The following is a 15,408-nucleotide window of genomic DNA, read 5'->3' as shown; positions in this document are numbered from 1 at the left end:
TAAAATTTACCCTGAAAGGATGTACAAAAACATTTCAACTCTATGGTGGCTAACAATAATAACAAATTATATTTAAAAGTTGTCAGTGGCTCCTGTTGTTACAACAAACAACCAGTAATAAGCGTTCTGTGTCAACAAATGTAAATATTGATAACTTTCTTAATAAAAGTATTAACAAAAACGTATGTTTGTATTATATTTATGCATGTACAATAAATGTTTACCTTTCATTTTTTTTCAGAATTTGTTGGAATCGTTTAAATAAAACCAATAAAACAATCTGTTTTCTCTCACTTGTGGTGTTTTTACTGGCTTTATAACAGCAAACTGCAGCCACACTCTCGCTGGTATTATCACACAAAAATATAAAGACAGTGTTGAAAGATTTGGCACCGTCTCCATTGTGGTGAAATTATTACAAAAAGCACACTGCAAAAAAAAAAAGGCATGCTAAAATTGAAATTAAGACACATCCTGTGAGGAAAAATATGGCAGCAAGTGTGTTTTTCCTGAAAAGAGAGCATTTTGTCGATGCTGCCTCCAGGCCCAGGTCTTATCTGGTTCAGCGGGGAGGATGTGGTCAGTGCTGGGAGGCTTTGTTGATGGGTTGACTGGTGCTGTTGTTGGGGCTTTGCGGGATGGTGGTCATTGTTCCTGTGAGCCTGGGTTATAGAAAACGTCTGGTGTTATGCAGAAAGCCTGTTCCTGTGGGGGGTATAATAAGAGTCTGGGTACTTGAGCATCTCAAAGTCAGTTTTGTGAAATTCTCCCAAACTGAAAGGACTGAACTGCATCAGAATCAGCCTAAACAGTGATGGTAAAAGGCTGACTCCTTCCTTAAAACATCTTCAAGGCTAAACATTTAAATTACGCATTTTTTCAAGGCTGATTTTGAATGATTTCTCTTTATCGTTCCAGGAGACTCAAACTGACTTGGAGGTGATCTTAGAGTTCCTCGAGGAGTACTACAAACAAAACAATGGAGAAAATGGTAAGAAGAAGTTTATTATAATATTTTTTAAGACTGATTTGATCTCAGTGTTTCAGCCCTTTTCTCTTTTTTTTTTTTTTACAGTGGACAAGGTGCACTGGACTGCAGAGGAAGAATCACGTCAGCAGTGCTGGATGCACTACGAGCCACCTGTAAGCATTTTCTTTCCACAAAAGACACTCATAACTTCGCCTTTAATGCTGTTCAGTGATATGCAATCTGTTTCCCCATCATGTCCTTCATCAAAGAACATCAAACCTGCTCTTCAGCCTTTGCTGGCACACGACACCCCTCCACCACTTAGCCAAAACACAACACCATCATTGTGTGAGCGTGGGTCACTGCCAGATTTTGTATCAACAAGACTACCAACCAAACGCCTGGCCACAGTAGCGGGGAGTGGTGAGTTCTCCTTTTTCTGGTCACTAAACACTGTTATTGCCCTGGTTGCTAGTGGCCTGGGGGAAATAATGCCAAGAGAGCAAATAAGAGACCTTCCCTTTACTGTAAAAAACAATGGAGCTGTGCACGGCTTAGCTCAATAGCTGTTTTTACATATCTATCAGATAACCGCAATGTTTACAGCTTTATCCTCTCCTCTCAATGGCACCCCAAGCGATTTTCTGGGAATTGGTGTATTTAAGGAAATAATTAACCGTAACCAGCATAATCTGTTTTAGTGCGGCACAGCTGCTGTTATAGTGCCTAAATCCGATTTAAATCCCTGTCAAGTTTTCATCTTCCCATTGACGGTTTGCTTGGTGATGCTTTATATTGAGGTCCCTTGAATTAGCCTTACTTAATAGGTAACAGGGCCTTTATAAGGTGCTTATTAATATTTATTATGTGTTAATAATAGGATCATAAACATGTTGTTTGACATTTATAAGAAACCTGTTAGCAGTTTATAGATGCTAAGAATGTTAATAAAAGCCTTATGAGCCTTTTTATTAACATTACAAACATCTATTGAGTTTAACTAATTAAACTTTTATGTCAAATGTGAACCTTAAGGAAGATTTTTTGTTGCTTTACTAAAATTAATACATGCTTTACTGTGCATTTATTAGCAGCTAACCATGCTCCTGTATATTAGCAGCTCGCAGAACTGACCAACTCTCCTTTCACATAACTGCAGTTGTCAATATGGCCAGATTTATTGTTATTTTTTAACGATATCATTCTTTTTAAAGCTAACAACAGACATGTCGTAAAAATGCTCATTAATATAATAATCTAAGAAAATCTTATAAGGGCCTTATTGCCTTTTAAACTAACGCTTGTGATATGGACTTTAATATAAAGCATTGTGGTTGCAGGTAGAAAGGTGCGACTCTACCACTTCCTGTTCGAGATGTTGGAGGATCCAAACATGGCACACTGTGTGTCCTGGGTGGCAGCAGCCGCCGGCATCTTCCGCTTCTCCTCCACGAACAAGGACCAGGTGGCGGCACTCTGGGGCCAGAGGAAGGGCAACAAGAGGCCAATGACTTACCAGAAGATGTCCCGCGCCCTCAGGAACTACGCCCGGTCCGGAGAGATCTTCAAGGTGAAGAAGAAGCTCACCTACCAGTTCGGCTGGGACACCCTGGTGTTACTGCAGAAGTGTCATCGAGGAGCTCCATAATGTGGACTAGATTTTGTGTATCATTTTACGTTAAACTCTAAATGTACTCCTTTGTTTTTTCAAACCCAGAAGCTTTAACCGTGTGACCAATGAGTTTTCTTTGAGTCAGTGCATGCATTTAGTTTGTGGTGTAAATAATTAAAAAGATATAAAGAAAAATATTTTACTCTTACAGCGGTATCAGCGTTTTTATCATATTTAATTTCATTTCATTGTAGTTCATTGAATATGGACAATGCACAGTACATTTAATGCATCAGACATACCTGTAGTCCCAAGGGGTGGAGGCCACCAGTGATTCCCAGGCTGATGAAGTAAAAGATATGAATCAGTATAGATAAAAAGTCACTGCACACACAAAAACAGGTAATGAATTATTGATGCCTGTTAAACCTGCTCAGACTACATGTGTCCAAAGCTACGTATGCTCCACGTACAAATAAGGATGTACTTACTTTTATCATATAATGAAAGTATAACGTGCAACAAAACTGAAAGCAGAATGAGGGAAATGGCAGTTAGAGAGACACTGTGAAATCAAGACAAAAAAAATACAAAATAAGCTTTGTTTGCACACTTTAATGTGAACCTGCAATTAATAGTTAATAGTCCAAGTTCTGTCAAAACCATTTTCTCTTATTCTCTAAACGTCTCAATCCTGATCATTGCCCTAAATATTTATACTCTTACTGCAACAACACAATCTTTTCCCTGGATAGAAAGGAGTCATGCAGCAGCCTAATATGCCTCTTCACCTGTTGAGAACTGTGTATGTGCATGTGTTTCCTTTTTGTAATAGTTTTTGATGGCTGTTAGGAACCAGAGGGTGTCAGTGTAGTCCATCTCACCGCCTCCAGCTTCTTCTTTTTCCTTTCCAGTGCTGTGTGACCTCATGGCTAAATCGCCTCTGTGATGTGGACTCTCAGTACCAAATGGTTTTGTGTTCTTTGTAGCGGACCCACATGATACTTCCCTAAGCCTAGTATTTACTGCTGGAGCCCACTCCAGGTTATAAATGGGCTAACTGAGCTATGGGTGTCTGTTACCAAGAAAGGCCACATACTTTGAGCTGAATTGCCAAAACAGTCATTTAGGGAAAGAGTATGTTCTTCATTAAAAGCTTCCACATCATATGATATGTGTCGCCTTGCAGTATATATCCAATTTTGACGTGACTCATTTTGAAGAACGCTGTGATTGTACAGTCGATATAAGCTGCATTCCTGCGCACAGACAGTATACAGCGCCCCAAAATAGAGCTGTGCCTCGTTTTGACTGTCCAGTTTGGTTATCTGAGGAATTAAATGTGCATGTTTTAAGTGCACTCTCATGTTGAGACCATTAACATGCTCAAGTGGTTATGATGCTGTTAGATTCTCTGCAGGAGCTTGCAACTGTACACGTGAAGTCGCTTCAGTGTGTCGTCGGTTAAAAAAGCACCAGGCTTATTATTGCTCGTAAATCCGGCAGCTTTCAGCCTTGTTGTTTAATCTTAACGACCTTATCAGAGGCCACGCCTGATTTATCACTTGTGTTTGACGTGCTAAAAAGATTCATTAGGACTAAAGCAGCCACATCAATGACATTATTCACAATGAAACCCTCTTTTCATGTCAGATACACATGTCAAATGTCAAGGTTTACAACAGCTTTCTAAGTATAGGCCATATAACCACCGCCCAGGCATCTCCCCAGTATTTATTTGCCAGGTTGGAAGGCCGGCTGTTCTTGGACAGCATTCCCCCTGGATTAAACTGATATCTGGCGTCTGGCATCAAGTCGCTGCATGTCATCCCAAACTTTTCTTTTATGATAAATCTACAGATTCTCTGAAGTTGTTGCATATCATGTGGGCTTGTCGGAGAGTATTACATCAGCCTCAGACATGTGACAATGATGACACCTCTCCCTTATATATCCCACATCCTGATTTCCCAGGCTCCACCTGTTTCACCTACTTCTGAATTTAAGGATACTCAACGCTGATGCCTGGCTGACAACCCTCACCCAGACACTGACGGGTGAACGTGGAAGTAATGACAAATATAGTCTAAAATGAATACTCTGACATGTGGGGCAATACGCTTTGTTTGATATCACTGTCACGTCTCTATTGGTAATTTGAAGCTACAGCCAGCATCCAGTTAGCATAGCTTAGCATTAAGCATGGAAACGGGGAAATAGCTAGCCTGGCTCCGTCAAACTTCAGCAAAATCCATTTACCAGCACCTCTAGAAATCACTAATTCACACATTATATTTCAGTCTGTACAAAAACTGAAGCGTAAAAATGATAAATTGTAGTTTTACTGGTGGTTATAATCTCTATGCTAAATAAGCTAGCCAGCCACTGGCAGCTGCTTAAGGAAGCTACAAGGAACTGTCATTTTTTAAGTTATTTTGGCATCCCCTGTGGAAAAAAACACTGCCTCCTGCCATAAAGATCTTGATCTGCTGGCGCAACATTTGTTTTGGAAACAAACAAAAGAAAGACAGAATGTTGGCTATTTTTAATACTGTTTTTCTTTTTTTAAAACACAGCTGTTTGCAGGATGCATGACAATGAGGTAATGCAACTATTTGTGGCTATGTTAGATTGATAACTACTACTACTACTACTACTATTGCTGCTGCTACTAGATACACAGAGGTTACATTTAAGCCCACAGCTAACAGATTTGGTTGCTCAGTATTATTAATTTTGATTGAAACAGACAACAATACCTAGAAATGTTACGTTTTCGTTTAACAAGCCAGCAAAGCGGGTTGTTGTGCTGCCGTCTGGCAATACAAAAGTATTCATTGCCATATCACCAGACTACAGAGCAGCCTCTTTCCTCAGGCTGAGACTCCTTAATTCATCCGCAGTTAAAAAATGTTTGGATTTTCTGATTCTGACCCAGCGGCAGGCATGAAGAATAACCGTATAGAAATATCCGATCTTCTCGCTGATGGTCTCGTTTGCTTATATAGGTCTTACAAAGGCATCAGTATTCATTCAAGACCAGCTTAAAGTTCCTTGTAGTACATTTAAAGGTAGGGAATGTAATTCTGGAGAAAGATTAACTTATTGTTGAGTCTCACTTCCAGGTCCCTTTTAGAATTTCAGGCTGAATACCGACCCAATGCATCGGTATTAGAAGACCTGGGAATGAGACTCAACAATCAACTTTCTCTATCTTTCTCCAGAATCAACTTTCCTACCTTTTAATGGACTTGTATGAATGTGGTATCAGTCTCGTCATATAACTCTCAAGCAAGCAAATAGGAATAAATCTGAAAATTTGTTTTTTTTTCTTTAAATCAAACAGGCCACTTTGACTTATGTCACAAGAATACCCAGGTATATAATGTTGACATTTTGTGGGATGTGTGAAAAATCTAGGCTCCGCAGAAGTCATCAAGTCATTGATGGTCCTAAAGCCAAAGTCTCAGAAAAATAACAATGTCACTTCTGAAAACTTGACATTTACTTGCTTCTACTTCTTATCTAAAAATCTGGCACAGCAACCAGTGGGCAGGGGACAGTGATGCAACAGTAGGTGTAGGGCAGAGCTGCACTGTCCACTACAGAGAGGAGGAGCATGCCACCCCTCTATATAAGGCCTGAAAGCCTGTCCCTCCTGGATCTGTCCCTGGTCATCCTCTCCTCCCCCACTGAGATTTCCAAACCGTATCCCTGTGCCCTCCTCATCTCCCATCACTCTGGTCCGAGGGATCCCAGAGGTTTTTTGTTCTTCTACTGTCCTATCATCATCTCTCTCCCTCCTGGTCAAGAGGGCCACCACGCCTTACCTGGCCTCCTGTAGAGTCACATCACTGTGAAGGCACCTACCTAACTACCTACCTGCACCTTTTGACTCTTTGACGCTTTGTTTCTGGGACGAGGCTCAAGATGCCAGAGCCCACAAAGAAAGGTAGGAGTGTTGATAGTGAGGATGGGATTAGCATGTTGCCTGAAGCATGTAACAGCCACACAAAAGATCCAAAATAAGCCTGCTGCACTGCAAAAATGCTCGTTATGCGTTGTTTTTCATGACTGGCTTGTTTTACATGCTTAGACCAATTCTGTTTCGGTCCTGTTGTCTCTTGAGGGGAGCAGAGTTAGTTGATACTTGCAACAGGGAGCTCCATCACTTGATGGCTCGTCTGCCAACTTGTTCATAGGAATCCTCAAAGTGACTTTGACATTGGTATTGTATTACGAATGCATGCCTGTTTCTACCATCCGGGGGTAAGAGAAGATTTGAGGTTTGTGAACAGATACTATTGTTGCCGGGGGATTGGCATACTGGATTGTTCTGGTTGATCCAGACATGATGATGAAGCCCAGTGGAGGAATGTTGTTGAGCGCCTCTTCAGACACAAGTAAAGACCTGCGAGGGATGTTGCAATTCGGGCTGGGCTGTACGAGGATAAATAATGACCTGATTGTGTTGATCATCCTGATGATTGATGGGGGTAGGCTTGGTCAATGTGGACCCCTCAGACCTGCCCCCCTCTGCATAAGTCAACTCCATATCCACACAACATTTTAACCCATCCCTCTCTCCTCCACACCATAACGTCACTCATCTGCACCACCATGTCCATCAACATTCCCTCTTAATCCGCTCTTGTCTGTCATTACGATATGGTATTACTCCCACCCTCCCCATTAGCTCAGCTCTTTGGGGGTCTGCCGTCGACCCAGACATGACCATGTAGAGGAAACAGAACATTTTGTTTGGATCTTGGAAGCCCTCCTGATGAGAGCTGTTACAAGTTTTTAATAAACTCATTATCCCCCAAGGGAGACTTGATCTCTCTGTAGCGGTTACTGACACTTCAGGCCTGACTTCCACATAGACAACCACAGAATTATCTGTACTCGAGGCATCTATTACTTGTCTGTCCTGGAAGAAGTATGCCTGCTCTGATGGTCTTATTAAAGTTTCTTCATTTGTTTTTCCATGCGCAAAGTTTTTCCCTCATCCAAACCGAGGATCTAAGGAAAGACAGTGCCAAATCCCCTTGGACAAAATTTAACATTCCCATGCCTTTTGGACAGTGAACATTGCATTTTCAAGATTTGTTCCACTGAAGTTCTTTCACTGGCATGGATGTACTTGGGGAAAAGACCTTGAACACGGCTTAACAGCCAGTCGCAAGCTGCAAAATCCCAGTTCCTTAGACGCTAATTTTATCCCAATATCATGTCAGGTCATCAGTAGTCAGAGGTGGTTGTAGATTACAAATTATGTGAGCCTCATCTTGGCCTTTATCAACACCTTTGCCCTGTCGATAGTGTACAGTTGCCTCCACACTGTTCATCCACTGCCATAAACATTGCTGATCCCCTCAGAGACAAAGCTGTAGGGAAATAGAGGCAGCAGATTCCAGTCTGCTACCAACACTACCCATAAATAGCTGCACAGCCCTGAGCAGCAGATAAATGAGGGTAGAAAAGTATTGTTCTTTAAATGAGTCTGAACAGCTGAGGAGGAGGAGGCCAGCGCTGTTGTTTTAGACACCCCACTCTCAAGCCTTTAAAAAGTCCGAACTAGAAATGACGGACTGGCAGAGTCGCCCGCAGATCTCTTGGGACGGGGATTCTTGTCCCTGGAATAGTTCAGAATGAGTGCACTTTTAATCCCCATCCCTTGTTCCCTGCCATCTCCCTCCACAGCCCCCTCCCTCCTCTTCTTTGCCTCAAACCAAAACAGACGTCTCCCTCTCTTCAGGATGGATCACTCAAAGGTCAGACACCTCACCATCAAAACTTTGACCGTGTGCCCAGAGCCCTTACCGCACTGTCCTCGCTGCTACTTAGCTTGGGGTTTCAGTCGTGGACAAACCCATGTCTTCACCTCATGATATTTACTGTCACTGGGGCTCATCACTCTCCCTGGGCTCTGTCCTCTGACACTGTGGCTTTATGTTATAGAACACCACCTCATAAATCAGACCCCCTGGTAAGATACAGCAGGAAGGCCTGTCGGCAGCTAATTGCCACCCATCTAGAGCTCTCATCTCTCATCAGACACTTAAAGTCTCATTAAAGTTCCTAATTAAATTCCCCGTCTTACCAGAACGACTAAAAACAAGGAACCACAACAAGAGTAAAACAGCATCATTAATGTACGCTCATCTTTATTAAAGCATAAAGGTCTATGTTAGGAAAAATGAAGCTGCCAACAGTTTAGCTCATGTCGGAGCCTCTACAAGCCCTTCTGTCTGCACGCCAGCAGGGGCAACAGCTGAAAATACCTGCAGCCCTGTCAGCTGCACTGAGAGTCCTCAGAGGTAAAACAAAACCTTTCTCCACTCTCATTATCTCAATGGTGATGAGACAGAGCCACGATTCTCGGGTGCATGATGTGACCCTGCAGGATTGTGGCCCTGTGGCCAGCAACACATTGTTTTGACGTGAGATGAAGTGTGGCTAATTTTGACAAAGAATGTTCAGAGGGAATCATTACAAACAGGGGAATATCAGAGGCCAAGAAAAGATGGGAGTAAATGGCTGTTAAAAATGGTGCATAGTCAATGGAGATACGTACTGTACATGGAATTAGGGCTGCAGTATTCATAGACTGACTGCAAACAGCTGGCAGGGAGAAATGGAGACTCCCTAAGAAGGGAACAAATGTTTTTTTTTTTAAAGCTAAAGATGCTAAAGGAAGAGCTTTAAATCAGAAGACGCATCAGGCAGGCATTGTCCATATATTCAGCCAGGTTAGAATAAGTACATTTACAATGGGCATTTCTTTAAAAAAATCAAAACAGGCTGTTGAACAAATGGAATTTTGGTTGAATGGGAAATTTTTCAGACTATTGGGGTTTCAGAATAATGGGCCGTCAGAACAACATGACAGGTCCGAACACATGACCGCAAACAGAGCTGTCAACAGTGGTGACTCCAAATATGTATCATGGATCCATGTATCAACGTCTTTCTTCACATTCCTGCTTGAATTCATGCACATAACGCATGATATATGCAATCTAATGGGATGGCTTGTTTTAAGAACATTTTGCGTGTCACTTTACACCGTAGGATTAGACAACAAAAGTACTTGGTATTTAACTTACGCATATGACCTAAGTTAAATACGTTATGCAACTTAATTTGCAGCCTCAGCTAAAATAAGTCAATGCTGACTGACACGGGAAAAAAGCATCGGTCTCCAGGATGAAAGTCCTGTGCTTGTTTGACAATTCCATTCACCTTAAAGACCTCATTGTGCAGACTTTCTTGCTCTTTGTACTTTGTCACCTGACTATCTTTTCCTGAATGACATTCGTGCCTAAAATAACACGGGAAAGGCAAAATATGCATTGTAATAACACTCAAAATGACTCAAGACAATGGCGTGTTATTCATGTGCCATTTGGTGACACCAGACTGAAAGGGCAGGTCGCCCCAGATGCTTGATGACTAGTCTGAAGCTCCCATGAGGACTAGACAACCTCTCATGGCTTTGCGCTCCACTAACCCACTACAAAAGAGGTTAGTTTTTGAACCCCGTCATAGCGTGCCAAGATTTGTATGGATGCTTTGATCTGTTGAGGCCCTGCATTGAGCCCTGTTACAGGTTTTGAATGTCGTGTCCAAACATGTTTCTGTCACTAACTCACCCCCACCATTAGTTTTGTAAGTCTAGACAAGGCAGAGGGCAAACAAATGGTGTGTCATGGGGGCCTTCATCATAATCAGTTAAGACTACATGGTGTCTAAGCATGAGGAGCCAGTCATCCAACGCAAAGACGATATGGCTTAGTGGTCAATACAAAACGTCAATGTGCGTAAACTGTGCATTAAAGACATGCAGCAAGAGATCTCGTATCTTGTCATGTTTGACAGTGATGTTTTGTTTTTCTTTCTTTAGATGAGACGCCAAATGGCCAGCCAGAAGGTGAGTGGACGGCGATAGACATCTAATCTCCCTCTGTCAGATCAGTCTGGCAGATCAAAGCTGCACAATGTATGCACAAGAACAGACATACAATCATCAATATTTTGCTTGAAAACAAGTGTAGTTGCACAAGTAAAAGTAGGACAAAGTGAGTGAATGGGAAACCAACTTGTGCACTCTGGGACAAAGACACTCTCTGTCAAAGTGTACATATCAAACACCAACCGTTGTTTGCACTAAGATGTACAAACACAAGGCAAATCTGAGTTTGTCTTCCCATGTAACAAGATGATCACAGCAACAAAGTCAGCGTGAATGTGCAAACACAGCCACATAGGAGTGTAAATGTGGAGCCAATAGTCGGCAGTATGGATGTTGCTGCTGTGCTTCAGAGTGATCTGTGGCGACGACCAAGCTGTCAGTATCTCTGACATTCCTCTCTCCAGCCAGCTGATCCCTCACTGTTGATTCAGCTGACGCCCCGGCTGCCCCATGTGAGCAAGGTGCTGGCATGCAATTGGCTTTTTGCCGGCGCTGGGGTTTGACCTTGGAGCCACAGCATCTTGAGGCTCCAACTTGGCCGGTGGTAGAGCTCGGCTTTTTAGAGTCGAACTCAAAATGTTCCTGTTGAAATTCATGATTTGCCAAATCGATATTTTCTGGCTCATGATTTCCCAACCCAGTCGGCAGAATAAATGTTGGAAATGTACGTTTCTGCAAACCCCACATGTTGAAAGTTCGCATTTCTTTTATGTTGCAACTTTGCTTTTCTTTAGGCTCAATTTTTTCATTTCATATTGTGCTTATGATCTGGTTAGGTTTAGATGCAAAAACCACTTGGTTAGGGTGAGGAAAAGATCACGTTTTGACTTAAAATACCTATTTTTTGTTTTGATGGCATGAAAAAAGTCTGACATAAATATCCAGTGGTTTCACGCTTATAAATGTTGATACACAGTCTTGAACCTCGAGCCTTACCGACGTGAAAGTCAACTCATATACATGTAATGCGACCTTGTTATGAAACGAATTGTTGAAACGTTGATATGCTACGTATAACACCTAGAAATTTGAAGGTATCCGTGGTTTGCAGAAACATAAAATGCCAACATTTTATTCTGTCGACTGAGCTGTGATGTCCAGTGTTGGGCAACACTGGTCATAACGTGTAACAAAATGTGGATGTAAAAGAATAGAGGTTATTTGCTTTTCATGATCCAGTAAAGCCATTTCCAGTGCAACTCTTCTCGTTGCCAATGTAAGCACGCCTTATCTCAAAGTGATTATAACACAATGACTTAAGAGTATGATAATGAATGCACAATACTGCCTGACAATGCACGACACTTCCAGCGAGTGTTGCGGTGGTGCTGCAACAATCAACGGGTAAATCCTACCGCAAAACCACCACGACATCTTAATGGAAGTATGATTCGACTTTATCCTTGGTGCTATTTTTAACTTGGTATGTTTATTAATGTGCATTTCAGTTGTTGATCCCAATGAAACTTGCATATTCCTAATTTTGACATATTAACAGCACATTTTCTACATTTATAAGCAGGAAAATGGTGTGTATGTCTGTTTTGGATCAAATGTAGCAATAGTCTGAAAAAATGTATTTATTGAGATAAAGTGTGATTGTCTACATGCAGGCAGGTGAGTGGGTGTATATACGTGATTCAGTACACGTTTGTGTGTGATCTTGTGTGTTGTTTTGGTGTGTATGTTTGAGTGCGGGACTGAAAGAGGCATTGCAGATGCTGAAGCTTTGTGCTTGTATAAAGCAGCTGTTCCATCCACCACTATATATTTGTCACATGCTCAGAAAGTGTTGCACCAGACAGTAACGGTGCCCTGCCCCTACCTGAGATTTCCCTGGAGGTTTCTCCACCCCCAGGTGGGTAACCCTGATGCCCCCTTTACTTTCCCCAGAATGTGTCATTCTTTTGCACATCACACTCACATCACGTGTTCGTTTGGTGTGTGCCATCACGATTTTTCTCTTCATTTAATTCACTCTGAGAGGCCTGAAACTGCACTGTTGGTTTGTAGGTATGATTGCTCGACACACCGTATGTTCACAGAGAAGTTAATTAGGTTAGCTGTAAGACCACCACCCCACTATCCACATGCCTGCACTTCTCTACATGCATTTGCCTTGACGCTTGGTGCTGTCACTAACTCGTGCTGTGGCTGTCTTCGTATTTTTGTAACTGTATGACATATGAAGTCATCATACAAGAGGTACAAAGGGATTGGGAAAGCTGGGTTTTACTGACACTGTTGGCTCTAGTGAAAGGCCAGCTGTCTAAATTTAATGGCACAAGGTATCAGATCATTTACACATTGTGTGATTCAGTAAATCCCTGCCTCCTTGATCACTTTACAATATAGATATGCAATGACCAGATGCTCCACGATCAAAACATGAGACAACACACCACATTTTAGCTTTAATAACAGACATATTTTGGACATAATTGATTGATATTGATTTAGTTGAATTTTAATGATAGATTTGGGTTGTTTTCTAGCCACACTAGCTGCATGGATGGGCAATGTTGGTGTATCAGTTGTCCAAAACTTTGACTTAAACATTTCAACAATCGGATGGATTTCCATCCATAAACATACCTGCTAAATATCAGCATGTTCGCACAGCATGTTAGCGTGCTTACGTTAGCATTTAGTTCAAGGAATCACTGGGTCTAAGCCTCACAGAGCGGCTAGTGTGGTTATAGACTCCGAATCTTGTTTGAAATGGATTGCTGCAGGAATGAGTCCTCGAACCTGGGAATACCTTAGCATTTTTGCATTGCCTAAAATAAGGTCTGGAAAGACATAAGATATTTTTTATGTTTTGTTTTAGACTACAGCGGCTGTCCTGGACATTAAATGTCATTATACCAAACATGGAGCACTGTCTACTCACTAGTCCATCTTTAAAGGCAGACTAGTTGCAAACTATTCTAAGTTTAACTTGTAGATCGATGAATTTAAAGTAAAGTCTGTATAGTATAATGTAGTAACACGTTTAGTGGTGGTGACATTAAAGTCATATGTCTTGCAGATGTCGCCGCAGGTTACATCAGAAAGACGTAGAATGGGGAGCGTCGACCAAATGTCGACGTCTCTGCAACATCTTCTCAATCAGCAAACCCTCTCCACACCACGTTTTTCAACCTCTATATGCTGCAACGCAACATCTGCAAGACATACTATGTGTGCTATCTGGGCTAACGTTTTTACTTTTGGTGATTTTATTTATCTTCAAAAATCATAAATATGGTGTTCTGTGAAGGATATCAGAAGCTTGCCAAAGGACTTAAGATCCAAATCCAGTGGAAAAATCCCATATCCCATCGCATATTTTTGTAGAGGGAGCCAGGATGATGCTAATTTCTGGGTTAGCCTGAAAAAACATCGTCCCTGCAGCACTCTATTACCTTCTTAACTCAAATGTTGCCAATTAGGATTTTGGGCTATCTGGTCATTAGCTATTTATACCCACCTTGTTTGTACAAGCATTGTCTTGCAAGGCTGCCGGCAGTTGTGCTTGATGCTTGCTGCTCCAGCCTAGCGCTTTGTCTGCTGTACAGAAGCGGTAGCAGAGGGGAAAGAGCCAGTAGAGACTGATGGGAAGAAACCAGAGCCCACTGAATCTGAGCCATCACAGGCTGTGGTGGCTCAGGAGCCAAGCCCTGTCGAGAATGGCTCAAACCAACCACAGACTGGTGGGGTTGGGGTAAAAGAGCAAACAGAGTCCGATAACTCTACTGTAAAGGAAGAGGTCCCTTGCTCTCCCCCACCACCTGGTAAGTATACTTCTTAAACATGAATCAGTCCCATTTCTCTCTCAAAATGCATGTTCACCCCTCTAGCTCTTCCACTTAAAATGCTACTGACACAAGCCCTGAAAGTCTTACTAGTCATTTCAGATCACACTGCAGCAGCTCAGCTGCATGGCAAAATTGCCGTTTTTATCTTACACAATCTAATAAAACCTAGATTTACTCTCAGTTGAAAGCTAAGAATGCTATGGACTTCACTCTTACTGATTGGAGCCATGCATTGATTTATCATTTGCTTTTAAAAGCTAATTCCTACATTGCATGCAGATTTTAAAGAAATAAAAATTATACCTGCAGGACTTCATGCAGTGACACAGTAATACTTGGTGCAGTGAAATAAGAGATAAGAACTAATATGGACTAATAAAAAAGGACTAATAGATAATTAAATCCTGAAATGGCAAGGTGATGCAAATTGTGTGCAAGGTGAGTTGTCAAGCTCAATTCTTTATTCCATATTAAACAACATGAATTTGTCGGCAGAACAACAAGGCAACAGAAGCAATCAAAGACACATGCACTAAATATAGTGCTGACAAGGCGGCCGGCTGGTTTTCTTATCAGTTTTGTCGATGTGGTATCTTCCATTGAGTTGGAGTGAATTGATCTTCATTGTGTATACGCAGGGAGAGTATACAGCCCGGGTGAAAAGCGGAGAGTCGTTGACGTAACGTAGGATTTCAAGCTTTCGCTTGGCTTGGTCATGAGCATTTCTTGCAGATATGAGTTGCAGCTTCTGCTTGAAGGTTGTGTGTGTGCACGCTGCGGTGCTTTTGTTTCAGCAGCTTGAGAAGCTTGCGGCAATGAGCACAAAACCTTCATGATCCCACACTGTCTTATCTCTCAGACATGCAGTGGTCAGATTCTTATAGAGCACAAACCAAATTATTGGTTGACCTTTTGGTCTTACTCTTCGTGTCCAAGAGCTGCATGTTATCTTCCATTCAGTCAAATCATTTCCCGCATGTGATCGGTGGCCTTGTTGGCCTGCCAGTCGTGTGTCTTGTTGGCGTGCCAATGATGGACTTGGAGCTTTTTG

General features: G+C 41.9%; 2 protein-coding genes across 2 annotated transcripts in view; both read left to right on the top strand.

Moving 5' to 3' along the window:
- Positions 1–638: 638 nt before the first annotated feature.
- spi2 (Spi-2 proto-oncogene) lies at positions 639–2,618 on the top strand. The gene is made up of 5 exons (XM_073480416.1): positions 639–656; positions 919–991; positions 1,076–1,143; positions 1,240–1,393; positions 2,311–2,618. Exons 1-5 carry the CDS (start codon positions 639–641, stop codon positions 2,616–2,618), a joined length of 621 nt encoding a protein of 206 aa, XP_073336517.1.
- Positions 2,619–6,512: 3,894 nt separating this feature from the next.
- The window catches only part of mybpc1 (myosin binding protein C1), a 28,125-nt gene continuing 19,229 nt past the window's right edge, over positions 6,513–15,408 (top strand). Inside the window, exons 1-4 of the mRNA XM_073481164.1 lie at positions 6,513–6,534; positions 10,489–10,515; positions 12,344–12,415; positions 14,118–14,333. Coding sequence (XP_073337265.1) covers positions 6,513–6,534; positions 10,489–10,515; positions 12,344–12,415; positions 14,118–14,333 — 337 coding nt within the window. The remainder of the gene's footprint in view (positions 6,535–10,488; positions 10,516–12,343; positions 12,416–14,117; positions 14,334–15,408) is intronic.

The sequence above is a fragment of the Pagrus major genome, chromosome 14 (genome assembly GCF_040436345.1).
Source record: "Pagrus major chromosome 14, Pma_NU_1.0".
NCBI classification, from domain to species: Eukaryota; Metazoa; Chordata; class Actinopteri; order Spariformes; family Sparidae; genus Pagrus; species Pagrus major.
The sequence above is the reverse complement of the archived record's forward strand: the minus strand, read 5'-3'. Positions and strand labels throughout refer to the sequence as shown.